Source organism: Camelina sativa, chromosome 2 (assembly GCF_000633955.1).
Source record: "Camelina sativa cultivar DH55 chromosome 2, Cs, whole genome shotgun sequence".
NCBI classification, from domain to species: Eukaryota; Viridiplantae; Streptophyta; class Magnoliopsida; order Brassicales; family Brassicaceae; genus Camelina; species Camelina sativa.
This window is the reverse complement of record NC_025686.1, coordinates 27387520-27414673: the sequence shown is the minus strand read 5'-3', so window position 1 is coordinate 27414673 and position 27154 is coordinate 27387520. Positions and strand designations below refer to the sequence as shown.

The 27154-nt window shown below is 39.1% G+C and overlaps 8 protein-coding genes across 10 annotated transcripts; 3 read left to right on the top strand and 5 right to left on the bottom strand.

Moving 5' to 3' along the window:
* Positions 3656 to 5216, bottom strand: LOC104742431 (uncharacterized protein C6C3.02c-like). Its single transcript, XM_010463448.2, has 5 exons — positions 5105 to 5216; positions 4754 to 4810; positions 4587 to 4673; positions 4300 to 4469; positions 3656 to 3992 (listed from the first exon to the last, which is right to left on the bottom strand). The coding sequence occupies exons 1-5, from the start codon at positions 5124 to 5126 to the stop codon at positions 3894 to 3896; spliced, it is 435 nt and encodes a 144-aa protein (XP_010461750.1). The 5' UTR covers positions 5127 to 5216; the 3' UTR covers positions 3656 to 3893.
* Positions 5511 to 10385, bottom strand: LOC104742425 (KH domain-containing protein HEN4-like). The gene is made up of 7 exons (XM_010463434.2): positions 9792 to 10385; positions 8621 to 9574; positions 8232 to 8501; positions 7643 to 8071; positions 7395 to 7471; positions 7198 to 7309; positions 5511 to 6663 (listed from the first exon to the last, which is right to left on the bottom strand). Exons 1-7 carry the CDS (start codon positions 10383 to 10385, stop codon positions 6499 to 6501), a joined length of 2601 nt encoding a protein of 866 aa, XP_010461736.1. The 3' UTR covers positions 5511 to 6498.
* Positions 10682 to 12433, bottom strand: LOC104742417 (fructose-1,6-bisphosphatase, chloroplastic-like). The gene is made up of 4 exons (XM_010463423.2): positions 12091 to 12433; positions 11746 to 11921; positions 11265 to 11661; positions 10682 to 11183 (listed from the first exon to the last, which is right to left on the bottom strand). Exons 1-4 carry the CDS (start codon positions 12416 to 12418, stop codon positions 10783 to 10785), a joined length of 1302 nt encoding a protein of 433 aa, XP_010461725.1. The 5' UTR covers positions 12419 to 12433; the 3' UTR covers positions 10682 to 10782.
* LOC104742408 (beta-ureidopropionase) lies at positions 12479 to 14372 on the bottom strand. The gene is made up of 6 exons (XM_010463412.2): positions 14256 to 14372; positions 13987 to 14094; positions 13709 to 13897; positions 13394 to 13621; positions 13085 to 13309; positions 12479 to 12997 (listed from the first exon to the last, which is right to left on the bottom strand). The coding sequence occupies exons 1-6, from the start codon at positions 14370 to 14372 to the stop codon at positions 12632 to 12634; spliced, it is 1233 nt and encodes a 410-aa protein (XP_010461714.1). The 3' UTR covers positions 12479 to 12631.
* Positions 14784 to 17303, top strand: LOC104742394. Of its 2 annotated transcripts, XR_760524.2 has the most exons (3): positions 14784 to 16233; positions 16559 to 16712; positions 16932 to 17303. XR_760524.2 is itself a non-coding variant. In XM_010463398.2 (2 exons), the coding sequence occupies exon 1, from the start codon at positions 14907 to 14909 to the stop codon at positions 16227 to 16229; it is 1323 nt and encodes a 440-aa protein (XP_010461700.1). In that variant the 5' UTR covers positions 14784 to 14906; the 3' UTR covers positions 16230 to 16233; positions 16559 to 16814. The 2 variants fall into 2 exon arrangements, 1 of the variants encoding a protein (XP_010461700.1); XM_010463398.2 differs by lacking the exon at positions 16932 to 17303 and having other exon boundaries at positions 16559 to 16814.
* LOC104742384 (peptidyl-prolyl cis-trans isomerase FKBP12) lies at positions 17383 to 18938 on the top strand. The gene is made up of 5 exons (XM_010463389.2): positions 17383 to 17556; positions 17878 to 17911; positions 18170 to 18231; positions 18338 to 18390; positions 18622 to 18938. The coding sequence occupies exons 1-5, from the start codon at positions 17469 to 17471 to the stop codon at positions 18721 to 18723; spliced, it is 339 nt and encodes a 112-aa protein (XP_010461691.1). The 5' UTR covers positions 17383 to 17468; the 3' UTR covers positions 18724 to 18938.
* Positions 20963 to 23935, top strand: LOC104742357 (transcription factor SAC51-like). The gene is made up of 4 exons (XM_019238576.1): positions 20963 to 21169; positions 21501 to 21961; positions 22065 to 22229; positions 22318 to 23935. Exon 4 carries the CDS (start codon positions 22361 to 22363, stop codon positions 23363 to 23365), a length of 1005 nt encoding a protein of 334 aa, XP_019094121.1. The 5' UTR covers positions 20963 to 21169; positions 21501 to 21961; positions 22065 to 22229; positions 22318 to 22360; the 3' UTR covers positions 23366 to 23935.
* On the bottom strand, positions 23928 to 27103 carry LOC104742367 (root phototropism protein 3). 2 transcript variants are annotated; one of them, XM_010463370.2, is made up of 6 exons: positions 26618 to 27098; positions 26458 to 26527; positions 25756 to 26373; positions 24815 to 25663; positions 24434 to 24712; positions 23928 to 24348 (listed from the first exon to the last, which is right to left on the bottom strand). In XM_010463370.2, exons 1-6 carry the CDS (start codon positions 26755 to 26757, stop codon positions 24049 to 24051), a joined length of 2256 nt encoding a protein of 751 aa, XP_010461672.1. In that variant the 5' UTR covers positions 26758 to 27098; the 3' UTR covers positions 23928 to 24048. The 2 variants fall into 2 exon arrangements, with proteins under 2 accessions (XP_010461672.1, XP_010461680.1); XM_010463378.2 differs by having other exon boundaries at positions 24207 to 24348; positions 24430 to 24712; positions 26618 to 27103.

The following is a 27154-nucleotide window of genomic DNA, read 5'->3' as shown; positions in this document are numbered from 1 at the left end:
AAATTAATAAAATTACGATTATGTAAAAAAATATATCATGCAATATACCACGAATTAACTCTAGAATTAACAATCTAAATACAATTATACGATCTCAAACACTAAACAAAAATCAACAAACAATTATAACTTAAAATTTAAAAGTTTTAGTTTAATAAAAAATGGTTTCGCGGTGTACCGCGGGTAAAAATCTAGTTTGCTAAATATTTTGACAGTCACTTCCAAATTGTAGATTTTCCTTTTCCCACACTTTCGAAATTATAGTTTCCTTAACTTTTCTTTCCAAACCAATTGAAAATTTAAAGTTAAATTTTAAATAAATCCAGTTTCTTATTGGAAATTAGAAATATTGATAGCTATTAACTGGAAAAAAATATAGGATAAAAAAAGAAAACAAAGATGATATTTTCACACATATATAATATATTATACCTTTCCATTTTCTTTTAGAAATGAAATATTGTTAACAAAGCAACTGAAAAGAATAAAATCATACGTATTAAAAAAAGAAATGATAAAAAGCTCTAAAATAAATTCTCAATTAAAATTTAAAATCGTGACATGCAATTGTTTATGTCTTTTTTCGCTACTTTTGTGTGTGGCCTAAACTATAATAGATTACACATAGTTTAGTCAATATAGTTTAGGTATATCATAGTTTAGTATGTGAATTATAAAGAAGCAACTTACACAAAATATGTACCTGAACTATGCTCATTAGGTACATATTCATAGTTTAGGCCTACTTTTATTTGTGGCCTAAACTATAATAAAATTAAACTTTTTTTCCTATTTTGTGGAAGCTCCATATTTCGTACGGTAACCATCTCATTCATTCTTGATAATTAAAGATTATGAATCTAGCATCTAGATTAGTCACTGAATAGTAATTGAATAGCTAAGATTCTGTAACAAGTCATGACTTACGATACCATATTAGTGATTGAATAGTTAGGATTTCGTAACAATGATTAGTTAAGCTCTCATATAATTGCTCAGATTATGTCCCTTGACAGCATACTGTACACACATACATGCATTTTTAGTGAACAATGGGATCATTGTCATATCGAGAGAGAGAGATAGAGAGAGAGAAGAGAGTATGGATTACGTTAGGGTGAAAAGGCGTCAAGGGACAAGCTTTCTGGAGGAAGTGAACTCGAAAATGTATTAATGTATATTGGTATCTTTTAAGGTTTTTTTTTTTGCTTTGGTTTCAAATAATGTTGTTAACTTGATGATAACATTGATCGATTAACAAAATTAACAAGAAACGATCGATACTAAAAGAAAAGTGATTAGAGAGCCCGATCTCGTTATAAGCTGGGAGACTTGGTGGACAAGACATAATCTCTGTATCAATTAATGGACAAGATTATATTGTAATTGACCCTATCATTTCTTTCCCTTTTTTCTCTTTCTCTCGTTTCGTATCCGATCCCCCAACAAGAACTACTAGCTAGCTACGGTTTTGTCCTAGTCCTACCAAGAGCCATGTCTCTGCTTCTCAGCCGCCTCTCGAAGCTTTCCTCCCTCAGAACCCTTGCACTCGTAAGCTCTTCTTAATTATTCTCTTCTCTCTCCAATGTTCTCTGACGATAGTACTCCGATCCTTCTTCTGATGTTTGTGATTACTTACTACGCAGAGAAACCTCACCGCTCGCTCCTTCTCAACTTCTTCTTCTCAAACCACCTTCCCATGTTTCGTCGCCGGTGCTCAGCATTGTGGATCTACTTTGAGGGATGGGGATATCGGAAATCTCAAGATTTATAAGAATCCTAGTGATGGGTTTATTCTTACGGACAAGAAGGTACCTATGAAGCTGGTCGAGGAAATGGGAACGATCGGAGCATCAAATGGTTGGTTTGCTACGTTGAAGGATGGAGTAGTGTGTTTCCAAGATGATCTAAACCCATGTGCGTCTGATATTGATCCAAAGCGCATTTCACTGCCTCCTCTTGTTACTCTACCTCATTGCCAAACGCAAGTTGTAACCAATGTGGCCATGTCCTCCTCTTCTCCTGAGGATGAGGACTGTGTTGTGGCTGTCAAGTTCTTGGGACCTCAGCTCAGCCTATGTAGGCCTGCACGAACAAACTCCCAGTGGACCAACATCAGAATCACTGACTCGAGCTTCTTCAACTCACATGTCATGTACTCCAAAAGAGATGACATGTTCTCCATGCCTTCTTCTGAAGGAGACTACATTGGATCATGGGATATCGGAGAAGACATTCACAACCGCAAGGTACAGAAGTTGCGGTTTCGAAACCTTCCCGAGTTGGTGCAGGCAGAGTGGGAGCTGTTAGATTCGTGTTGCAGGAGCGAGCACTTGGTGGAGTCAAGATCCACTGGTGAAACTTTTCTGGTTAAATGGTACACTAAGAGAGACGACAGCAACAACGGGAAGATGAAAACAGAGCGTTTTGTGGTGTTCAACATAGACCAGGAAGGAAACGCTGAGTATACCACAGACATTGGAGAGATATGCATTTTCCTCTCAAAAGCTGAATCTTTTTGTCTCCCGGCTAGCTTGTATGACGGATACGATAACTATATCAATTTCTTTGGAATCGATCACTGCGGAGCATATGCTATCGACAATAGTTTTATAACTATTCAGGATTCTAGTCTTACGGCACCTTATTGGATTCCACCAAATATAGACTAATAGTAAGACCATCCTCCAATGGTAAGAACTCATGAGGTATTATTGTAAGACCAAATTTTCTATTATTGTATTATGTATTTTGTCAATGTTTAAGAATCCATGTGGAGTTGTTAAGAAAAACCTTCTCATTCATCTCAGTTTGAATGTGCATGTACATCTTAGGCTGGCTCTCCATTTGGTCAAGCCACTTAGCTAACAACTAGGGCACGACGACGAAGAAGGTAAGAGGAGCAGCCAAAAAGCCGCGATCTGCTATCATTAGCTTCTATCCTTCCATTAACCCTTCTTCTGATCAAATTCTAGCAATCCGCTATACCCAAAAATCGAACGATTCATGTTTTAATATATGTTTTTAATGTGAGGTTAACCACAGGTCTGAGCCTCATCTTCCCAGTTATTTACCTAGAAAGTTTGTTATTTTTACAACAACGAGTGGTCTATTCACATATGAAAACGCTAGAGAACTTAAAGCTCTTACATTGCCTTGTTTTGATGTTCCTTGTTGTCTCCCGCTTCTAAAGAGTTTGCGTCTTATGAAAATCATGTCTTAATAAGCGCCTTTTACCCGGCTTTTCTAATCTTCAGTTTTTTTCGAATGTTGTATCATGTGATAGAAGAAGAACACGAGGGTGAAAACAGCACTATCGCGTTGCCTTGTTTACGACATTTAGATTTGCGGGACTCGAGAGACAAGTGTAAGGGTGGTGTGTATATAATAGAAAGTGTAAGGGTGGTGTGTATTATAATAGAAGCTCCTCGATTGTTAATGATGTTGTCTACAACTCTCGTCGAATTGAGAATATGCCCAATCTAGAATTTGATTATGGTTTTATGAACTTAAAAATTATAGACTCACTTTTATTAAAATAGCTCAATTCTTAAGAGATATGTTATAAAAGACCAATCCTAATCCTATTAGAAAACACTTTAAGTTTAGATACCTCCTAAAATCCTTATCACTTTGAATCATAACTTAAATAGGATTAGTATAGCTTATTCCTCAAGCTAAGTTCAAACTTAAACCAACCTTACATTATTTGACTAGAATGGGAAAGAACCCAAGTCTTACAAACGATTACCCTTAATAAGACAGACAGACTTTCAAACATGCAGTTTCTGGTTCTGGAAAACAAATATTATTTGATAAAAACACCCCAAATTCTCAGCAACATCACAGCTGGATAAATTTTAAGATAAAAAACAAATAAGAAATGAGAAACTCTAGGCACCAATCCCGGAACCAGAGTTCTTCCTGCACTCTGCCAACATGTCCATGTAGAACTGGCATTTGCTAATCTCGCTTCCGTAGCTGCCGATGCACTGCATTCATATATTTTTAAAAGAAGAGTAATCAATGACTTAGCCTTAGATTTTATTCAATGCTCGAAAATAAAGTGGCACTAAAGGGAAACAAGCGAAGCTACATGCTTCACTTAGGAGTAAAATAAAAACACCAATCTTTTATGTCAAAGCACCACTAAACCCATAATCACTGAGCTATGTTATATGTTCAGCAAAGAACAAAAAAAAAAACTAATTTAAATGTTGCAAACGAACTAGAATCTAGGCAAAATCTGAACCTAACAGGATACAGAGAGAGAGAGAGAGAGAGAGATTAAACACTTACATCTTGGAAAGCCTTAGCATGGATGTCACAAGAACTAGAAAACATGTTGCTTCCAGCAGGGGCAGCAGATGCAGAAGCAGCCTCAACAGCTTCATGCTGAATGGTTCGTGGACCCATCACGGAATCAACAGCCCTGTGCGCAACAGCACTTCCAGTACCAAAAGCCATACCTAATCATCCCCAACAAACAAACAAACAAACAAACAGGTCACGAAACACTATTCCAGAGAAAATATAGACCTAGAAATGATGCAAAACAAAACTCAATAGACAAATCTGCGTCATACCCTGAGCAATGGTTGAACCAATGCCAGAGAACATGCCACCACCACCACCGCTCGCAGGGACTGTAGCTGGGGGAGGTGCACGGTTTACTGAAACAAAAAACCCAAAAACAAGTCAAATGGAATCGTCATAGTTAAGAGCAAAAAAGAAAAACAGACAATTATCATACCAGATTGAGGAGCTGGGCTGCGTGCAGCAGCAGGACGAGGGCGAGGAGCAGATCTTCCTGCAAGAAAACGAACGAAGACAAATATTATTATTAAAGAAAAAAAAAAAAAAACCTTCCCCTATCTCGAAATTTCTATAAACTGTAAACCAAACAGAGGCCTACTAAATAACTTAACGATGATGATTTCATTATATCTAATAACAGAGAGGACAAAGGTAAACCCTAGATCGGGTGGGATAATACAAGCAGCACAAACGAGGACCAAAAACAGAAACACAAGAAGGTTTCGTAATTAACGAGAATGAAAAGTATCGGATTAGATCTGAAATCGGAAAGAAAAAGAAACATTACCTCCTGAGCTACGGCGACCCATTTTTTGTGATAGAGAGGAGAGAAATGAAAATGAGAAAGAGAGATTAAGGAGATTGTCAACAAATAAAGCTAGCTATTAGGCAACAATATCATGTGGAGGCGGGTTATTTATATATGAAGGAAACGAGACGAGGTCAAGACCACACGCGGATATGTATACGTGTTCGATTCTCATTGGTTGTAAGTTGATAATCTCGTCGTATGTTATATGTTTTGTTCATGTCCCAAACCTAAAAGGCTAAAAGTACATAGAAAGGCCCAATAGTTCTCATTTTTGTTGTTTACATGTCCATTAGAATTTACTATTATTCGAATGAATATTCGTAATCATCTTTTTGGGGCAGTCACACAAATTTTAACTTTCGACTTCAAGGAAAATCTAACATTTCAGAGTACACCAACCAATTGAAGCAAAAGATTTACACGTAATTTTGACAAGATATTATACAAAAAAATAGCGCATCGAAACAGGAAATAATAATAGCTTTGTCTTGAATGCTTTTTTTTTTGGCTCTCCCCATCTGGATTCTTTCTGAGAACCTGTCTGGTTGTTGTAATAACTCCATGGAAGATCTTCATCTTTTGGATGGTAACCAACAAATGTAGTGTATAATAAAACATACGAAACTGCGCAAACAAACACTCATACAGTCTAGATAGACCCGTCTGGTTACACTGGATTCTTTTTACCCATGAAATCTTTGTATTATTATTATCATTGATTAGATTACTGATTGTGAATAGAGTAGAGCAAATATGTTTAGAATCTTTAGATTCAGCTCATTTGGTAGTTTTGAACCAGAGAGAACTGAGAATGTGATTGCCTATAACGTGAAGGGTTTCACAATACCATCAGTGAGAGGTAACGGATAACAGTTTATTGGCTTAATTTGATTCTGGAACTCAATGTTATGTTTCTACCATTTTCAATTTTTCATAGCTAAAGAAGGTGAAACAAGCTTAAAAAGAAAGAAAAGATCAACTAAAAAGCAATTCTGCGCAAGTTTCCAACACTCCAGAGAGCAAAAACAAAAACACAACATATGAACCCCTTCATTCTCAAGTTTTCCTTTTGTAAAGATTATTCTCTACGGTATATTTTTGTGAAATTGCGGTTTCTATAGCAATGATCTCTTCCTCTATAGCTCATTTCATTCCAATCTCAATTCCAATCTCAATTCCATGTAGTAAAATGTGTGATACAATAGGAAAATTTTAGGCAAGGCATTGAACTGATTCCATCAAAGTACTTAAAATGATAATGATGTTGTACAAAGTGTTCAAGGATCCAAACGAACAAAAAAAAATAAAACAAGAAACATGCGGGAGCTCGTTTTTCTTTTTGTTTTCTGTATGATGACAACTATGTGGTTCTAGTTTAGGTTGTATTTTCTGGACAATGAGGTTTCCCCTGTAAGGATGAAGGCATGCAGGAGGTTTTGAGCAGCTTGGGTTTGATCAGGTGTCCCTGATATGACAATGATCCTGTCACTTGTTCCTAGAGAAGGTTCATGTACTATGACCCTCGCACCAGATATCTGATTGAGCAAACATCAAATGGTATAAGCTACGCTTAAGCTGTTATGACACTATCTATTTGATTTTGTAGCTGATCATCTCAGACTATATGGGCTTTATATTGTCTGCGAAGATTTCGTTTTTAAACAACGACCAAGTTGTAACACTTAATAGTGGGGTTATAAACAACGGTTGGAGAACTTCAGTGGAGTTTTCGTGACTTAAAACAGTTTTTTGAGTAAAGTTATCCATCAGAGAGGATAGTCCTATTGACCTATATTAGTGGTGGCAGGATTGTTTGCACCATGTAAAAAGATTTTACGTATAAGGAATTTCTTTTCTCATGCTTTCTTTTTAGTAACCCTAGTGTTCACTTCCGTTTTCTTCTCAGCCGTTCTTGATTCTTGGTATATGATTATAAGAAATAAGAGCAGCCAATGGAAGCTAAAACCTATGGCTGCTTTTGTGGAGCAAATAAATCATGGTCTAACCTTCCTTTGGATGACACTATGGGGCAAACCAAGAAATGATTTGTAAACGAAAATATGGCGTACCTGTTTCAGTTGCTCCAGATTGTAGCCATGCTCTCCATACACAAGGCTCATAGCATTTTCTGGAACTGTAATTTCCACGGTTGTGTTTGTAACGATGGCAGATTTGTGTCCACTAGAAAAGACCAAGACAGTATGTAAATTACACAAATATCAGGGTAATAATCTCACATAACTGTCTATAACTGTAGTGCTTTTACCTGCCAAGTGCCTGGCCAGCCCTTGCAGAAGATAATCCGCCACTGGCATCAGATATGCCTCTTGGAGCTACTGGTGGCTGCATAAAAACTATGTGTATCAGGTACAGAAGTTAAATAGAAGCACAAATGTCCAAAATCTGTGTGTGTAGGGGAAGAATTAACTCTCGAAATCCCTCAGTGAGTATCAACATGTATTTACGTACACCAGGAAATAGAGAATGGGAAAATACAGAGAGATGGAGACATACCGGGGACACCCACAAACGAGATGGGGCTTCAGTCAAGTGATGGGGGATATTACTGTGGTCCACGGTGAACCGCCGACCAAAATTAGGAGAATAGCCTGCTGCGGGATTAAACCTATCAGGAAACGGGTCTTCTGGTCTTATGTAAGGATCTATGCCAACAGGTCTGGAGTAGTTAACTGAAGAATGAGAGCCATTTAAATCCTCAGATCTTCTGTGCAGATTTGAAGAGATGGTAGGTGGATTACTAACGGATTGATGAGACCCAATAGACATAGGATTATCTGATTGTCTATGGTAGATTCTCTCTGTAGTTAAGGTGGAACTGCTCTTGGTTACCGAATTTTTCATTGAGTTCGAGAGAAAACTGTCTCGCAGCCTGCTCGTAATATGGAAAATGGCTTCTCTCACATTAGGGAACTCTCCTGCAATCTATTGGCCAACAAAGAATGAGTCTATGACAAACAACTTAAGAAAATGGTGCTTCGAAAAAGAATATTATGAAAATTACATTTCACAGTGTCCTTTAACATTCAAATGTTCAAAAAAGAGAGAAAATAAGAAGAAGATTAAGGTTCAAAGATCTAAGTACCTGCACAACTTGATCACTCTCTGAAACACATTTTGGGTTCTGCTCAACTTTCAAAATTTGAATTGTTGCCCCAGTCACTTTCCGCATTTCCGAAACAATAACACCTCCTTTTCCCAGCAAACAACCAATCTGGCTTGTTGGGACAACAAGCCGTGCAGTGATAGATGTCATTGGGCCATTGTCTAGGATTTTTTTAGTGGCAAGCTCAAATAATCTAGAAAAAACAAGCATAATAGCTTTCTGGGCTGGCGAGGTTTGACATTCAGGGTTCTACATGATGAACGAGCAACAATTATTAAAGAAGAATAGTCAATAGATAGGACAATATTACCTCAGCATTTACGAAAACGGGAAGAGATAAAAAAAAAAAATAGAAGAAGAAGACCAACCTCTGGTGCAGTTACTGCAATCAAACGTTCTTCGCAGTCAGCAAGTGTATTTCCCACATTTATGAAGGCACCTGTTTCGCTATGAAGCATCCTGATAACTTTACCCCCAGTCCCGATAACTCCGCCAGCATTTTCAGTGGAACAAAGTATCTTAAAAACCACATCTTGGTTCACAACATCCACTTCTGATAGAGGTGGCTTACTGGTGGCAGCGTTAGTCATTGGAGCAGACGTATTTATGCTGTGAGGATGTGAATCGAGAGTTGAATAACGATGTACAAGAAAATCAGCACTTGGCCGACTAAGAGTTTCTTGTGGGATTGTTTCAGTAGGCCTTCCAAAACCATCACGTGGAAATGACTCAAAAGCCATGCCCATAGTATCACGACGTTGAACCATCTCGAAAGGCCTATAAAAGAAATCATGAGAATCATCCCTCTCTCTATACTGTCGAGAAACATCTCCCCTGACAACATCAGAAGGCCTGTATAAAGCTTCTCGAGGATCCACATCAATATGCCTGCGTAAAGCATCTTGCCGGTCCGCCTCCATATGCCTGCGTAAAGCATCCTGTCGGTCTGCCTCAGCATGCATGCGTAAAGAATCTTGCCGGTCTGCCTCAACATGCCTGCGTAAAGTACCCTGAAGATTCACCTTGATATGCCTATGATGCAAAGCATCACGTGGAAGCGGCATCACATCATTAGGCCGACCTAAATTGCCCCGAAGAAACATCTCGTCTTTTCTCTGTCTATAGTCGTAAGGGTTAACATCAACGGACCTAGGAAGTGACTCCTGAATGATTGTTTCTATAGGCCTATGCAAAGATGCTTGGAACTCTTTTTCAAGGGGTCTGTTTCCAACCAACCTTATCTTTTCAACTGATTGGCAACTTTGCAGGCAGCGGGAGATAGATACAAGAGCTTTCTTCACAGCGATAGCACTTCCTTCAATCTGCCATGGTTGATGACTCAATATGAGAATACATTACAATCTGAAAAATCAAGCATCTATAGAGTGCTAAACCAACATTTCAGCTCAAATGCTCTAATGACTGATAAAACTTGAATCCAAATCCTAAACCGGAGAAGGGCAACTAAGACTCCAGAACTCAATATAGTAAATTACATAGCAAATTACGAAACTTTTTGTATCAAAATTGAATGCTTACCTCCACCATCTCGTCATCAGCGTCAGCGCACATCGGCAAATTCTCAGTGCGTATCGCAATTTTGCAGCCAGTTTCTTTCCTGATACTCCCAACCATTTGACCACCTTTGCCTATCACAGCACCCGCATGGCTAGACTCAGTCAACAATCGGCACACGGCCGTATCACTACCCGCTTCCGCCCCTATAAGTTCGAAAACTCTAATCAAAGCTCCTTGTGCTTTAGATACCTCAACTTCCTCCTCCTTCTCCGACACATTGTTATTAACACCAAATTTAACCCTAGATTTCGAATTCACTTGTGCGATGATCGTGATGACCCGATCCGGAGATCCAAACGGAGGCTCCTCGACCCGTATCTTAGCTCCGGTTGATTGTTGAAGCTGTTTGATTACGCTTCCAGATTTTCCAATCACCGCACCGACTTGCGGCAAAGGACAGAGCAATCGAAACGCCGCATGTCCCACCGGAACAATCAGAGGCGGGGGCGGCTGCGTGTGATGCGTTTTGACCCTCTTCGAAGATCCCAAACCTGAACCTGAATCGAACGCTCCAGATCTCTTCTCTGTTTGAAAATTAAAGCTATTTCGCTCCATGCTCTCAGATCTCTATCTCTCTCTCTCTGTATCTCGTCACGGCGGTTCCCGGCGCAGAGGGGGACTCGGGAGAAGTCTTCGGGCGGTCTTTAACGCTAAGTTGCTAACTTGCGCTGTATAACCGTAACGTTTATTTATTTATTAATTTATTGACAAACCGAACTATAACCGCATTATGTAACGAACGGTTATTTGTCGGCAAACCGAACCGTACTTGTTTAATCCTTCTCGCCAAGCTTAAACCGAAATCTATACCAGATTATCAGGTCGATCTTGGTACAATAGAGAGATACACGGATCTAAAACCATACCAAATGCTATAATCAAACAAGATCTTTAATCTGAATTTATTATTGTTTTTACTTTTTACACATACAGTATGAAACAGAGGAACCGTTTAAACTTCATAGCCAGGATTCACAGTCTGCTGCACATCTCCAAAGCTTTCAAGCTCAGCAACATCCTCTACGCTCCCAAGAAACAGAGGCAACCTCTGGTGAAGCTTCACTGGCTGTATTGAAAGTATCCCTCTTTTTCCATCAGAGGATTTGCCACCAGCTTGTTCCACCAGATAAGCCAAAGGGTTTCCTTCATAGACTAAACGAAGATGGTCTCTTGGATTCATAGCAACTCCACCGTATAAGAGAGTCCTGTGAAGATCAGCCACTAGAGAACAGATGTAACGTGCCGAGTATTTTTTTGGGTTTTGACCTTTGCCTTGTCTCACTGTGTCAATGTACTTCCTTAAACCTTCTGGCCAATCGAAGTACCTCGCATCGTTCACTGAGTAGATTTGTCCTGTTGTTGATGATACAAGGAGAAATGGTCAATGATCAATACATATTTTGTAGAAGTCATGTGCCGTTAGAAGCTGTTTACCTCGAGTAGGGATCTTGATGTTTTGATGGGTTAGGACAAATTCCCCTGTTGAGTGATCTAGCGTGAAGGCGTGTGTTCCCGAGCCAAGTGTAACGCAGAATATAGTGGCTGAAGAGTAGAGTACGTAACCGGAAGCAACAAGCCTGTTTCCTCTCTGCAAAGAATTGAGCTCAGCTTTCTCTTCAACAGGTAAATGATCAAGCTCAAGGAGGCGATTGTAAACTCCGAATATAGTTCCAGTGGGTATAGAAGCATCAATGTTACGTGATCCATCTAGAGGATCTACAACCACAACGTAAGGACCATCATCTTTGATCCAAGTTGGACTATCGTCTTCTTCGGAAGCCATTACTGCTACTTTCCCAGAGTTTCTAAGAGAGGACAAGACTATATCGTTCTGCAAAAACAGAAGAACAACAATTGTAAGATCTTTATATACGAAGTCATGACAAAGGAAGAAAGGGTAAAGAGATATACAGACCGAGACAATATCGAGCGGCTTAGGCGCATCTCGGTCTGACCCACTAGAGGAGGATTTAACAGAGAGCTTTCCGAGTGAAGAATTGAAAGGAGAGGCCACAAGAGAAGCGATTCTTTTGCAGGCATGTTGTAAGTGGTAAAGCAACACCACAAGATCATCATCTCCTACATTTGCCCCTTCAAAAAATTCAATCTTCAGTCAGAGCTTTGTCTTTGTATTGTACAGAGGAACCCTCAAAATCCATTGGTAAGTCTCATTGAGAGATTTTCCGAGACTTAAGAATACCAAATTTAACTCGAATTATCGAAACAGAGCTAAGTTCGCTCAGACAGAGCAGTTTGTTACCTGCAAAGTCAATGAGAGTACAGTAACCATCACCATCACCTCCGGTTATAGTCCGACCAACGGCGAGGGACTTAAATGAAGCAGACTCACGACCAGACGCCGCCATATCGCGACGGTTAATACCGGCGGTCGGAGTTGAAAGAAGAGAAACAGCGATTTGTCTTAGCGGGTAAAGATTGAGTCTTGGCGGGGAAATTGGAGTTGGGTACTGAGTTAAGGTGAGAGATTGCATTGTTCTTCTGCAATTAGAGCAACTGCGAAACTCAATCCCATCTGGGTACGCTTCAAAATCTCGGATAACTGATAAGAAAATGACGAATCTCTCCATAGCATCGACTTACGGTTATTTTTGGAATTGAGATTCCGGTTTAGTGATGAACCGGTTCGGTTATAAAAGCAAAGGAGATGCCTTTTTGGCATATCAACTTACTTATTCATATAGTATTCAGATACAAACAGATTGTTCTGTTACAGCTACACAAATGATTGTAAACATAGAAAAGTTTCTTCTTTTGAAGATTCATACTGGAAATTTTCTTTCTTATGAAGAATTCTTGTGGAGCAATGGGTCAGAGACGACTTGAGGCTTGAAGTCTGGTTTTATGTACTTAGCCAATAGATCGGCATAGACTTCATATCTTGATGTCATTCTGAATCCCCATTTGTCTTTGTATTGCCTGCAGAGATTGAGATCCATGTCTGAGATCATTAACCCATCTTTGTAACGGGACAGAGACGGAGTGCAAGAAGCATCCGGTGCAGAGAAATGGCTTGACCCATAGAAATGTCCGAAATCATTGTGTTGCGGTTTCTCATCGCCTGACGTAAAAGGATTGGGGAATACTTCGGTTCCAACTCTGTTAATGGATCCAACAAAGTAACTGTTTGCTATCGCCGCATTTCGTGCCTGAGATTTTAAGGAACATATTGAATTGTCAGACAAGTTTTTTTACAGAAATACTGGGATGAAAAGATGGAGAATCAAAAGGTAAACCTCAATAGGCCACATTGGTTCACTGAGACCACCAACAGTTGCAGAAGGGTTGAAGACAATCTCGGCACCATTTAGACCAAAAGCTAACCAATTTAGAGGATGGTGTCTCCCATAACATATATTGACTGCAATTTTCCCAAACACCGTCTCAAACACAGGGTGTCCTGTGTCTCCTTCCATGTAATACGTGCTCTCGTTGAAATCACCTACCCTCGGTATGTGGTTCTGTCACCACCGAGCAAGCCAATAGAAATTAAGCTGACTAAAAGAGAGAATAAGACGAAGCAAAACATGTAGGGAAAAGTTTACCTTTCGATGTTTGCCAATGATATTTCCATTATTCCCTATAATCACAGCGGTGTTCCACATCACTTCACCATGATCAATATCTCTTTCAAGAATAGGACTCACAATCACCATGTTATACTTTTTAGCGAACTCTTGAAGAAACTTTGTAGATTCGCCATCAACAGGCTCTGCAAACTCACACCATCTCTTCTCCCTAGTGCAAAATGCAAATGGCATGGTCCAAGCTTCCTAAACCATTCCTCCACCAAGACACAATTAGAAACAGTTAAAAGAAATAAACTTTTCTATCAAAAAGAAAGCAAATGGAGGGCAAACCTGCAAGCAGAGTATGTTAACACCAGCAACACCCGCAGCATCGATTATGGGCTTCAACTTGTCGAAAAGTCCACGTTTTTGGTCAGAGAATGGAGCAGTTGTGGGAAGAGCTACGGAGTTTTGAATGAGACCAACTCTGACCACTCGAGGCATTCTCATTTGCTCTTTATCAGCTGAAAAGCTAACAGCCTAGTAATCACAAAAGATCAGAATCAATAACATTTTCTCAACTTATTTAAGGTCAATGATTTGATCCTATAACAAACGAAGTAATCAACCTGGAGATCAAAATCATGTTTTGAAGATAAGGCTTTTGCAGACTCGGGGAGAACAATCTGCTCAAGAGATCCCCCACAGTTACGTCCAAGTAGCAATCGGCTAACCTCCTGCAAATCCAATCCAATTCATAAAACACTTTAAACCCACTACTAGTAATCCATATAATCATCAATCGAATCAGAGGCTAATCAAGAACCCTAATTTTAGTAACTGGAACAAATTTTCACGAGATCAATCATAAAAAGAAAAAGAAAGAAACACACTTCACCTGATAAAGTTCCGGCTTGAGATTCGCTGATAAGAGTTGATGCAGCGAATCATAGCCACAAATCGATCCGTCTGCAGTTGTTGTTTCTCCGTTTTCTGAGATCATCTTCTTATCCATTTCTCCACGAGTCTTTCTTTACTTTCAGGTTCGATCAAGATGATGACGATGACGATGACTTTTCTATGACAACAAACAATGATCAGTTTGGTCACTTTAATTTACTAATTTTCTGGGAATCGGAATCTAAACAAATCGAGTTTGTCACATGCGTGATTTGGCGTGGCACTGGCTTTGCAACGGCTGTAAGATTTATTTTGATGTACATATTATATTATTAACTTCTGAAATTTTACGAAGGATTCGGGCTTACATGGACCGCTGTAATCAACTCAATAGGCCCATATTAAAGATTTTATTTTTTATAAACATTAATTTGGGCTTTAAGGCAATGACGTATGTAAATACCAAAAAGACCAAAATGCCATTAACAAAATCGATCATGTGAATGTAGTAGTTGTTTCCGGCTCATGTAACGACGGTGGATTCAACTCAATTCCTTTGTTCGTCTAGATCTGTATTTTGACTTATTTTAGCAATAAGATTAATTTATTTTATTTTACCGGAAAGAAAAAAAAAAAAAAGAGAGAAGATATGGTAGGCGGACGCGGCGGAGCTGGTGGTTGTGGTAACAGAGCGGTGGCGGATCGATGGCTTGTTACATCGGAAAAACTTCTAGCGTCTAGTGATCTTCAAGGAGCGAAGACATTTGCGATCCGCGCATGCGAAGCTGACCCGACCCGAGCAGAAGCTGCTGACTACATCCTCGCAATCTGCGACGTTCTTCTCGCCGGAGAAACCCGTTTAGGTCATTCCAACTTGCCTGACTGGTACGCCGTGCTCCGACTCGGTCGTTTAGCTCAAAACCCTGAACACGTCGCCACTCAGTACCGTAGACTCGCTCTTCTCCTCAACCCTTCCGTGAATCGCCTCCCTTTCGCCGATCGGGCTTTCAAAACCGTCTCTGATGCTTGGTTCGTTCTCTCTGATCCGTCTAAGAAGTCATTGTACGACCGAGAATTGCAACTGAGTCAACTCGGCCAATCTGGTTTCAATCCCCAAACCCAACAATCTCAGTGGAACCCTAGCAATTGCAAGGCTGGGACCTCGACTGATCCTATGGCCACGAGCTTCTGGACCGCTTGTCCTTACTGCTTTGTGCTCTTTGAGTACCCTAAGGCTTACGAGGAATGTACTTTGAAATGTCAAGAGTGTAGAAGAGCGTTTCAAGCTGTGACTATACCAAAACCTCCAGTGGATGGGAAAGATAACGAAGATGTTTACTTTTGCTCATGGGCTTTGTTTCCATTAGGGTTTTCCGGTGAATTTAAGGCTCCGAGTTGGTCACCTATTTCACCTCTCTTTGCTTGCCCTCTGAAAAGGGTGGATGATGATGAATCAACACTGAAGAAGAGAAAGGAACCAGCTCCTCCTAGGGTGTATTATGACGATGATGACATATATGTGTCGATCTCGGATGAAGATGATGAAGATGATGATTGGCAAAATGGGGTACAAGTGAATAAGAAGGCTAATATTGGGAAAGGGAAAGAAACATTGGTGAGAAGTGACAAGAGACATCATGGAGTTGAGAAAGTCCAAAATGTAGAAAGTATCCGTAGTGCTGGGGCTGTTGGTTCCTCATCGGGGGTTATGTCTAAACCAGTGAATTACATTACTAGAAAACGAATGGGAACAGGAGCTAAGAACCTGGGGAGGTTGGATTTGAATGTGGAGTTCAGTAATGAAGTGGAAGAGCCTGCTGTGGCAGGTGGGAGAAACGAAGGCAATGGGGTGGGAAGTAACAGGGAGGTAGATCATATGGAAGGGATTGGGTTCTTTGAGGGGCTTGATGAATTCTTGAATAGTTTGCCCATACTTTCTGTTGTTGGAGATGATAAGATCAAGGCTACTTAGTGAAGTAAGGCTTTTTCTTTTTTTTTTCTTTATTGGTTTAGGTTTGCGATGTTCCCCTGTAGGCCTTAGCTTTTACGTTTCCTGTTGATGTTTAACTGTAGTTGAAATACTGGCATTTTGATTCCTTGGAATCACTGTAGTTTGAATCTGTTGATGTTATTTTGGCCAAAAATTCGAATGTTTTCTTCCCGGTATATATAGTTTTCTGCTTCTGAGTTCTGACTTCTGAGTATGGTATTAAGATACATATTTTTCTCGGTTTAGAGTATAAGATCTTATTAGCCAAGTGCTTTCTTTTATGTGAAAAGTGAGTTACTTATTCCATTCAGGTTTCTTTTGTTGCACAAGAATTTATGTTCCTCCAACTCAAAAGGCCATAGTGCAAAATATAGATGTTTACATGTCGTGGTTGCTGCTTCTGTCTGTGTTCATTCACTAGAGACATTTGTGAGTTCTTTGCTTTCTGGGCTGACAAATGAAGAGGTAAAGTGACGACACACACATTGCTTGCTTTTTTCATCCTCTTTTTCTATGCTATGCTTTGTGTAAGGGAAACAAGTAAGTTATTAAGCTCTTTGTTGATCATTTCTCGCTGGGGTCTAAGGTAAAGACCTAAATGGCTTTGTAGTGAGGAGTGACTCTTTCTGTGTAATCATTGTAGCTAGGTATTATCTCTTTCTTACCTGTAATGAGAGTATGCAGAAATAAGAAGATACAGAAGCTATTCAAGAATGCTATGCGCATGTTATTTGTGCTTATACTCGCTCCAGCTGTGCATTAGGGAAGGTTCTATTGTCATATTGATACAAAGCTTGTTGAAGCCATCAATGATGATGAAACTGTCAAGGCTACAATGACCACCCACACAACTACTACACAGTACACACATTAAAATATTTCTGTACAATCTTTTTTCCTCTAATTGTGATGAAGACAGGTTCGTTTTATCTATCTTGCCTTGTCTTCTTGACCATTGTTTCTTACTTAAATTAACATACAGATGAATCCGGATATTGAATCCGGATGTCAAAAACAGATATCGGTAGTATTGGGCTCGATTGTGCCTTTTTTAATTCGGGCCGAAATGTTGTGGAATTGGGCTTCTGATTATTATCAGGCCCAGAGCAATCAGAGCGGTGATAAATAAACCAAAAAAATGGCAAATGCTCACTCAGAATCAGACTCAGACCCCCCGAAGCTGAGACAAAAAGCAAAAACAAGTGTTAAAAGAGAGAAGAGATGGGTGTGGAGAAGGAAGTCATCAGACCCGGCAACGGTCCTAAACCCACTCCGGGTCAAACCGTCACCGTCCATTGCACCGGATTCGGTAACTTTCGTCTTCTGCATCATTTCTTTTTTGTATATTTCCATGGTAGCCAAAAAAAACCGATCTATACAAATCTGCTTAGGTGAAAGAGCTAATTAATTTGATGTGGTTGGTAAAGTCACCTGTTTTGTTTTTATCTGTGGTGAATTTGGATTTAATTTAGGGTTTATGTACTCTCCTCCTTGTGGGCGATGTGATTGAGTAACCCTTTTAGGTCATACTTAATCTGCAAATCTTGTTTGTTTTGCGATCTCTTGTTTAGGTTTTTAGGTTTAATGGAGAATCTTCTAAGAACCTTATCTCTGTTTGTTTCTTTTTCAGGGAAAGGTGGTGATCTATCCCAGAAGTTCTGGAGGTAAATGATTCTTCATTGTAATCCTTGATTACGTTTACTTGTTCTTGCATCGTTCCACACACTAGTTGCTTATTGTGTGTTGCTTTTTGGTATTGGATTAGTCTAATTTGTGTTTTTTGGCTTTTTGGTATTGGATTAGTCTAATTTGTGTTTTTTGGCTTTTTGGTATTGGATTAGTCTAATTTGTGTTTTTTGGCTTTTTGGTATTGGATTAGTCTAATTTGTGTTTTTTGGCTTTTTGGTATTATGATGATATAGTACAAAGGATGAGGGGCAACAACCTTTCTCGTTCCAAATCGGTAAAGGTTCTGTGATCAAAGGTATACTCTGTTTCATGGTTGATCATATCATATGGGTATATAGCTATGATTTCCTTTGTTGGAGAGATATAATCTGATTCCAACTTTTTTAATATTTTGCTTACAGGATGGGATGAAGGCGTTATGGGAATGCAGATTGGAGAGGTTGCTCGTTTGAGGGTATGTTTACCCCTTTTCTCATCATGTTCCTCTTTCCTAAGTTCTTAGATATTCATGTTCATGTTATGGATTTTAAGCTTTATGTCTAATGTTGAAGCATGTTTGTTTCTGACGATAAGCTCACTTAGAGATTGCAATAGTATATAGAAGTCATTTTTGTGTGTGTGTGTCGTTTATATATATTTCGTGGTTTCTAACATCTTTGGCTTGCTGTTTTATCTGTTTCTGCAGTGCACACCGGATTACGCATACGGCGCTGGTGGGTTTCCGGCATGGGGAATCCAGCCAAACTCGGTTCTCGACTTTGAAATCGAAGTACTGAGCCTGCAGTGATGATCTCCTCACAGCTCAAAAACTGTGGGAAGATTATTAATCTATACTTGAATGTTAAAATTATTGCTTCTGTGATCTTGAGAGACAAACTTTATGATGTCATTGCTCTTTTCTAAAAACTCTTGGATGACGTTTTATCTCAATAAAAGACCCGTCTCGTGTTTCAATCGAATGTTTGTATTACTGCTGTTTATGGAGTATGTGACTATTGTTGTGTGTCCTCTTTACATTTTCCTAATAAGTGTGGATGCTAAGGATATATTACAACATAATTTCAATTCTAATTATGTTGTAATAATTCATGTGTATGCTTTGAGTGTGGATAAATTGAATTACTCCAATAAAATAGAGATTTTAACTATATGAGTTGGTGAAAATTATATTATAGTATTTATTCAATCAAAATGCTAAATATAAAAAGCAGAAAAGAATAAAAACTAAAACATACTTTTCATTTAAGTATCAGATCCAAAAGACCAAAACAAGAATGGGTCTCAAAGATTGTAATAAAGTATAATCAAAAACAACGAAATTTGAAATGAGCACTTGTATAATTTCTCTTAACACAGTATAATTACTATTATTAAAATCAAATCAAAGGAAGAAAAAGACGAAAGTAAGAAACTTTATTTCAGACAGAACATATTATAAGTTAAACAAAAGAAAGAAAAAGAGAAATGGCGAGAGAGAGAGAGAGAGAGAGAGAGAGAGAGAGAGAGAGAGAGAGAGAGAGAGAGAGAGAGAGAGAGAGAGAGAGAGAGAGAGAGAGAGAGAGAGAGAGAGAGAGAGAGAGAGAGAGAGAGAGAGAGAGAGAGAGAGAGAGAGAGAGAGAGAGAGAGAGAGAGAGAGAGAGAGAGAGAGAGAGAGAGAGAGAGAGAGAGAGAGAGAGAGAGAGAGAGAGAGAGAGAGAGAGAGAGAGAGAGAGAGAGAGAGAGAGAGAGAGAGAGAGAGAGAGAGAGAGAGAGAGAGAGAGAGAGAGAGAGAGAGAGAGAGAGAGAGAGAGAGAGAGAGAGAGAGAGAGAGAGAGAGAGAGAGAGAGAGAGAGAGAGAGAGAGAGAGAGAGAGAGAGAGAGAGAGAGAGAGAGAGAGAGAGAGAGAGAGAGAGAGAGAGAGAGAGAGAGAGAGAGAGAGAGAGAGAGAGAGAGAGAGAAGTCGTGCGGGTAATTAAGCACTTAAAATTCCCGTGCATTTCTTTAATCATCACTTATTCTCACTTTCTTCTTCTTCTTTTTCTTTTCTTCATTTTCATTTTCATTCTCATTCTCTTTTTTACTTTTCTTTTTCTTTTCACCCACATTCCCTAATCACATAAAGACTTTTTTTATGATATTAGTATTTAAAAGAAATGAATTCTACATAATATATACTATATTATTAAAAAAAAAACGAAAGTGTTGGAGCTAATTTTGGCGTTGTATAAGCTAGATGCTAAATAGTCAATTAAAATTAAATAATAATAAGGGTGGTTAGCTTTTATTCTTTTCCGCCACAATGGGTGTTTGAAAACACAACACGCACCTGAACATATGTATTTTAAAATCCTATAATTAAGGATGAGCTTGAGCACACACACTTTCACTAACTTAGCTTTCAATGAAATTAAAGATGGAGTAGTAACCTGAAAATAGTAGTAATTTATTTAGAAATTAATTAAGGATAAAAGCTCGACCATACACACTTTCACTAACTTAGCTTTTAAAATAAATAAGAGAAAACGTATGGACTTTTACTTTAACGAATAATCAAGAAAGTATATAAATAAAATAAAAAATTATATTGGTTAGGAACAAAATATATACTATTATTAAACCATAAAGTATAACCTGAAATTATGGACCGTGAGACTTTGTCATCATAAATACCATAATTACGTATATACACGTTCGGCCCCCTTGTCCCATTTCTTTCAAGCAAAGCACAATAAATATTTGCCACCGTTTTAATTTACAAGATTAATTTCCAAGTTAACATTATATCTCTTTTTTTCTTTTCTAAAAAAATGTTAAAATTTCCAATTTTATAACTCAAAATATGTAACCTTTTACGTATATTAATTCATTTTATAAAGTAAATTTAAATGTAAATATATTTCTGAAAATTGACTAGATACCGAACCAAACCAAACCAAAAAATTGTAGTATATAACGCACAAGATGAAGGGTGATTTAGGAAAAATAAAATATAGAAAAGGGTAAAAACGTCAAAAAATCTTTTTATAAAGCCTTGTTACTCTTGTTGCCACTCACCTCTTTAGAAAAAACATTTCGTAAAAAAAATAAAAATTTCGACGTTTACACATTATTGCTCGTTGGTCACTTTCATCTCTCTCTCTCTTCTTATCCCTTCCCTTTTCCATTGATTCAGCTCAAAACAAAAAACCCAAAAAGAGAGTCTCATCGTTTTCTCTGGATCTGAGCGAAAGATCGTTCCTTTCATCCTTTGTAAGGTATCAAAATTCAATCTTTCTCCTCTTTTATAGTCTGTCTCAATGTTTTCTCTGTTTGTACATCTTAGTGAAATGGGAAAAGTTCTGTAATTTAAGCTTAGAACATTGTGATTTGTGTATATTCTGAGCTGCCGTAGTAAAACGTAGCTTAACTTTACTTAGATTGAAGCCTTGATGAATACACTCTGCTTGCTAGTTTACTGGATGTGAATTAGGGGCCTTATACTATATTTTTCATCAGATACATATAAATCTCTGTTCTTTACTGTTGTGAATCTCTGGATTTAGCCTATTTGTGGTTGTTGATGAGATGCTTCCTTCGATTTTGCAGAGATACTAAAGCAGATTGAATACAAAACAGCATGTGTATTGCCTTATACCGTAAAGTTTTGAGCTTGAATCTATATTGCCGTGTGATTCTGTAAATTGTTTCACCTTTCAACCAAACCCTTCAAGAGTCAAGTCCTCTCTTCTTTCTTTATTCATCTTCCCTTTTGTTTTCCTATAAACGCTTTTGAAAATGGGATCCCAACATTTCTACGTGTACCATTGTGAACAAAGAATCAGCTAGACAAAAAACGCTCACTTCACTTCCACAACAAAAAAGTTTCCTCCTTTGGTTTGGTGTTCTGTCTACTTTTTTTTTTCATTCAAGATTTCCTCAGAGTTATGGTTTGTCAATCACCTGGTAAGACAAGATTTCGAGGATTGAAGTACGAGACAGGAAACGCTAACAAATCAACTATTGTAGTGAGAGTTATTGAATGCTATCAACCGATGGATAATTGTCAGGTTTGTACCATACAACAATGCTCTCTCATTCATCACACTTTTTAGCTTATAATAGTTTTGGTCTTTTAACACTGTCTGCCAATTTTTTGTGTGTGTGTTCCAGGCTGAATACTTCAGACTTCTACTTAAACCAGTCACGTAGTTGGTTCGTGATCCTTCGCCATATTTTCAATCTGAGTTTTTTTTGTTCGTTCGTCTTTCTTTTACTATCTTTTCGATAAGGGCACAAGAAGTACTGCATTCACCCAACTGAGCAACTTAACAGTCGGTATGCTAATTCTCCCTCGTTACTCCTCTTATAAAACTGTTAACTTTATCTTTCTTGAGCTGATTTTGGCCTCTTCTTTGTCCTGCAGTGTAGTACTTTTTACAAGTTCCCTTGAGTTAATCTGCAAGAGCATGCCTCTAGATACAAGGCAACGGGATTTGCCTCTAGGCTTAACTCAAACTTGCTTTGAGGATATAGGAGTTCGGTCTGTCCATCCTAGAATTCCTCTCCCTGAGCTAGGGAAACTATATGCAGCTGAGCTTCAGGCTCGCTGTTTCCAGCCACCGCCATTCCAGTCTTTACTGTACAGTCATGATAAGGAGTCTTTTGGAAAACGATTCTCACGGTCTGACATGCGGTCTTGGTGTGCTGCTGCTGCTGCTACTGCTACTACTACTCCACATGGAGCATTAGAGTCTTCTCAGAAAAGACTTATGATATTCGATCAGTCAGGAAATCAGACTCGTCTATTACGCTGTCCATTTCCTCTACGGTTTCCATCTCACGGGGCTGCAGAACCAGTCAAACTCTCTGAGTTACACGGTCTAGAGAAAGCTTTCAGGGAAGATAATGAAGAGTTTGATGAGAACCATTCAAATGGAAAAGAGTCAGAAATGCATGAAGACACTGAGGAGATCAATGCGTTGCTATATTCAGATGATGATTATGATGATGATTGTGAGAGTGAGAGTGATGATGAAGTAATGAGCACTGGTCACTCTCCTTATCTTTGCAACAAAAGGGAATTAGATGAAATCGATGGTCCTTGTAAAAGGCAGAAACTACTGGATAAGGATAACAAAATCAGTGAGTCATCATCACTTGTGGGCACTAAGAGTTCCACAAAACTCAATGGGTCGTCCTTTCTCAAGGACAAAAATCTCCCTGAATCAAAAAACATCTCGACCAAGGAAGACAGTGGTTCTGGTCTGAGCAGCGAGCAGTCGAAGAAAGACAAGATCCGTACAGCTCTGAAAATACTCGAGAGCATAGTCCCCGGTGCAAAAGGAAACGAAGCTCTCTTACTTCTGGACGAAGCAATTGATTACCTAAAGTTGCTGAAACGAGACTTAATCTCCACAGAGGTTAAGAACCAAAGCTCCCACCACTCACAAGCCACCAATCTTGTTGGTTAAAAAGACAACATGGGGAACAAGAAATCTGCAGACAGATAAGGCTTGAAGATTCTCACGAGTTAAAACGTGTGAAGTGGTTTTTGGGTACGTATCCTCTGCACCAGCTTTTCTAGCTGTATATAGTGGACTACTTTAAGTATATATGCTTGTGCAATTTCAAAAAGTTAAAGAAGAAAAGATGTCACTTTCTTCTTCTCTCTCTCTCTCTGTGGAAAGAAAAGCCAAAGTCGTCATGGTCATTGATCGACAATGATTATCTTTTTTGGCTGAGTGTGGATGGTGAAATCAAAAGGTAATATTCAAAGTCTCATCTCTCAAACTCGCGTGGTCTATGAATCTCCCCCTCCCCCCTAAGGTAATAAAAATTACTCTGACCCACACTCTCTTTTGTCCATATGATGACTAAATGGGTCCATGTTTTTATGAATATGTCATGTTCATGTCATTGGATTTTAATGTCTGTAATAATGCAAACTATTCCTTTGTCTTTTTGCTTCAACCCACATGTTACTGTGTGTGTTTTGTTGTATTCTCAAATGATTTTGTGTAATAAACCTGTGAGTTTCATAATCTTTGATGTCACTTATTCCATATTAGAAACCAAAAAGCATTACAAATTAGGACCAAACAAAAGCTTTTTCTTCCCAAAGAATCAAAATCAACAAGATACAAAACCCATCACTTCAAGAAATTGAGTTCCTCCATCGTCTTGGTTTCCTGATGGGTTGATGATCAACACCAGCTTGTTCTCCCCCGGAGGACATGTCATGACTCTCATGTCCACTCATCTTAGTAAGTTTACTTAGCTTCTTCCAACCACTAGTCCACGCGGAAGAAGACGGTGTGTTCTTCACTTTCCCCGTCTTCTCAAACTGTCGTTGCATCACTTCCATCTCGTTCTGAAGCTCAACGTACTTAGTCTTCACCGTCTCTAACTCAAATTTCAAAGTGTTAATATCCTTCTTAGCCGCAGCCCACCCTTCCTGCTTTCAAAGTCACAAAAATAATTTTCAAAAAACATGGAATTTGTTTTGGAATCTTGATGAGTCTTTCTTTTCTCTTACTTGCCTGAAAAGATTGTGGTGTTGCGTCAATCAATGTCTTACGATTAGGGATCATTGGTTGATATGTTCCCATTGCTTCTCCTAACGTGGTTGACTCCTTGAGTGATGTATTGGCCAAGGCGTTGCTTATTTTGACTTGCTCCGAGAAGAGAACTTGAACCACCACTCGCAATGGCAACCTCTCGTTCTGAGCCGCGTGCATACACGCATCCATTGATAGCTTTTGACAGTCCATCACTCTGCATAACCGTTTCCTCTCGTGCTCCGACAATGTCGGATGCGCCTATCACAACAAAATACCAAAATTACTATTTTTAATTACAATTAGATATCAAAATTACAATTAAATTAGGAAATTTACCAAAATGACCTTTCGTATATATACCTTGAGATATGAATCGATAGCTCTGTAGAGTCCATCGTCACAAGTCCGAGCAGACTCAGGCAAAGCCTCAGCCAAAACCTGAAACTTCGTCAGCGGAAGATTCCGATCTCTAGCAACTTCAGTAAGATAACTATCAACAAGCCTCGCAACTCTCATCTTCGCGTTCTGAGTATTACTACCACCACCACCATTACTATTCCCTCTCGGGATACCGGCGTCGGCGTACATAGACTGCGACGGAGACGGAGACATTCGACTCGGACTCGACCCTTCTGTCTGTTCTTGAACAAGAAAATGTTCAAGCAATCTCTGAACAAGATCAACATCGTACATTGTTGTCTCTCCTTTGTTGTTGTTGTAACCAGGAATCAAAAGATCTTGAAGCGTCGCTTGTTCGAACTGCATCCCTACACGTTTCTCTAGCTCCGTGATCAGCGCCGGTGCTACTTTAAGCATGTTGGCTGCTCTGAGTAGACGGAGGAGGAAGCTACAAGAGACTGAATCTTTCTGCGGTGGGATTATACTTATTAAGGATTCGACGATCATGCGTTGGTCTTTTGGGGTGATTCCGAGTCCGGCGAGACACGCGACTGAGTCTTGATGTCCGTTTGTTTTTCCGGCGGAGAGAACCATGTGTAAACCGCCTTTCCAATCTGGACCAGAGCTTCCTCCGCTGCTGTTGCTTCCACAGCTTACACTCATTTCGTCTCCTCCTAAACCTAATCCTCCTCCTCCTCCAATGGTGGCTGGTGCTACTGCAACTCCTCCTTCTTTTATTAAACCCGGAAGCCATTTTCCGGCGTAATGCATTATTACAGCTCCGAGGAGTTCAAATCTCATACCTTTCACCTGTTTCAAGCGCCGTAGTTGGAGGATTGAGATATATGTGTTTGTGAAAATGCTTGTGAGAAAAGAAAATAATACATGTACAGGTACGTTACCTTGATAGCAGTGATTACACGAACGAAATGATCGATTCTTAAGATAGAGACATCTTCAAACCACCAATCTGGAGGAACAGGTTGGTTGTTGTTATTAGTGTTGTTCCTACTCGGACTACAGTAAAAACTTGAATCCTTTGATTCGTTCCATCTCGGACTTGAACTTGCGAAATTTGTTGTTGAGGGAGATGGAGTTTTCCCTGTGTAAGCCCATCTAATACCTTTTGGGTTACTACAAGCTTTCCAAGCAATAGATTCACTACACCTTCTTACAATCTGAAGATTTTCAGCCCAAGGTGAGAGTTTCTCACAGCTTTTTAGGACTAAGATCGAGTCTCTCCATGAAGACAGAACCACGTAGCTGAGGAAAGCTTCTGTCTTGAAGATTAGATTACCTTCTTCAAGATCCTCTGTCATCTCAAGATACTCTGCTGCACAACGCAATCCTGATATGTTAGTTGCCGTGAGATCCACGGGAACTCCGTAGCAGAATTTGGATGCAAGCTCAAATGCTTCTGGTCCTCCGGGTAGATCATCAAGAATAAGAATCGTCGGGTCAGGATCTCGTGACTCGTAGATCAATCTGTTCATCTTCCCGCTACGTGACAGCAACGGATACTGAAGAAATGAAAACAGAAACACTTTAAATCCATTAAAAAAAAAAAAAAATTCTGAAGTTCCAACTCAAGAACATGAATTTACCTTGTGTAGGTGGAAGTTTATGTCACCGATTTTAACCAGAAGATCGCTGGGGATATCCGTAGCTACAAACCTAAATCAAAAGAAAAGGTTTTTGATATAAATATTAACTTCCTTAACAAGGAAACATGTTGTTTTGCAGTGACTGTAGTGAAAGTGTTACCAAGATTGGCCTCTAAGCTCAAAACCATCAGTCTTGACGCCACCATGCTTGTTAGAACTCAAAACTCCATCACCTCCATACTCTCTTCCTCCTCCTCCTCCAACCCCAACCCCGCCGTCGCTCTCAGATTCCCACATCATTCACAAAAATTTACTCTCTGTACTCTGTAGTTGGAAGCAAGAGAGGATATAGAGAGGATGAGAAGATCAAAGTGAAACCAACTGTTCCAAGAGTTGAAGAGATTGATTAGTTTTGATTATAAAGATGAAAGAGAGAGAGAGAGAGAAGAGAGAGGAGATATTATCCCCACATGGGATGCTTGTAGAATTGGAGTTTTCTCTGAATAGTCGATTTTCTCAGAGAGATTATCAAAACCAAAGTCACTCATATATCTACAGGCTGTGAAGTAATGGGCTTAAAACTCTCTGCTTCTCAATTATCATAATTTTTTTTGAACTTTCATTCAGTAATACAATTTTTGCCCATTCTTATCATATAATTCAAGATATTATTCTATCTGTCATTTTTTAGAATATA

Coding starts and splice junctions, on each gene's coding strand:
- LOC104742431 (XM_010463448.2), bottom strand. CDS start 5,126: ATGGGTCGCCGTAGCTCAGGAG. Junction 4,470..4,586: donor TGGTTCAACCATTGCTCAGG/GTATGACGCAGA, acceptor GGGGATGATTAG/GTATGGCTTTTGGTACTGGA. Junction 3,993..4,299: donor ATGCTAAGGCTTTCCAAGAT/GTAAGTGTTTAA, acceptor ATATGAATGCAG/TGCATCGGCAGCTACGGAAG.
- LOC104742425 (XM_010463434.2), bottom strand. CDS start 10,385: ATGGAGCGAAATAGCTTTAATTTTCAAACAGAGAAGAGATCTGGAGCG. Junction 8,072..8,231: donor AGAGTGATCAAGTTGTGCAG/GTACTTAGATCT, acceptor GTTGGCCAATAG/ATTGCAGGAGAGTTCCCTAA. Junction 6,664..7,197: donor ATCTGGAGCAACTGAAACAG/GTACGCCATATT, acceptor TTGCTCAATCAG/ATATCTGGTGCGAGGGTCAT.
- LOC104742417 (XM_010463423.2), bottom strand. CDS start 12,418: ATGGAGAGATTCGTCATTTTCTTATCAGTTATCCGAGATTTTGAAGCG. Junction 11,662..11,745: donor AGCCGCTCGATATTGTCTCG/GTCTGTATATCT, acceptor CTGTTTTTGCAG/AACGATATAGTCTTGTCCTC. Junction 11,184..11,264: donor CATCAAGATCCCTACTCGAG/GTAAACAGCTTC, acceptor CATCAACAACAG/GACAAATCTACTCAGTGAAC.
- LOC104742408 (XM_010463412.2), bottom strand. CDS start 14,372: ATGGATAAGAAGATGATCTCAGAAAACGGAGAAACAACAACTGCAGAC. Junction 14,095..14,255: donor TCAAGCCGGAACTTTATCAG/GTGAAGTGTGTT, acceptor TTGGATTTGCAG/GAGGTTAGCCGATTGCTACT. Junction 13,898..13,986: donor AACATGATTTTGATCTCCAG/GTTGATTACTTC, acceptor TGTGATTACTAG/GCTGTTAGCTTTTCAGCTGA.
- LOC104742394 (XM_010463398.2), top strand. CDS start 14,907: ATGGTAGGCGGACGCGGCGGAGCTGGTGGTTGTGGTAACAGAGCGGTG.
- LOC104742384 (XM_010463389.2), top strand. CDS start 17,469: ATGGGTGTGGAGAAGGAAGTCATCAGACCCGGCAACGGTCCTAAACCC. Junction 17,557..17,877: donor CGTCCATTGCACCGGATTCG/GTAACTTTCGTC, acceptor TTTCTTTTTCAG/GGAAAGGTGGTGATCTATCC. Junction 18,232..18,337: donor TAAAGGTTCTGTGATCAAAG/GTATACTCTGTT, acceptor TTTTGCTTACAG/GATGGGATGAAGGCGTTATG.
- LOC104742357 (XM_019238576.1), top strand. CDS start 22,361: ATGCCTCTAGATACAAGGCAACGGGATTTGCCTCTAGGCTTAACTCAA.
- LOC104742367 (XM_010463370.2), bottom strand. CDS start 26,757: ATGATGTGGGAATCTGAGAGCGACGGCGGGGTTGGGGTTGGAGGAGGA. Junction 24,713..24,814: donor CTATCGATTCATATCTCAAG/GTATATATACGA, acceptor TTGTTGTGATAG/GCGCATCCGACATTGTCGGA. Junction 24,349..24,433: donor CAACACCACAATCTTTTCAG/GCAAGTAAGAGA, acceptor CTTTGAAAGCAG/GAAGGGTGGGCTGCGGCTAA.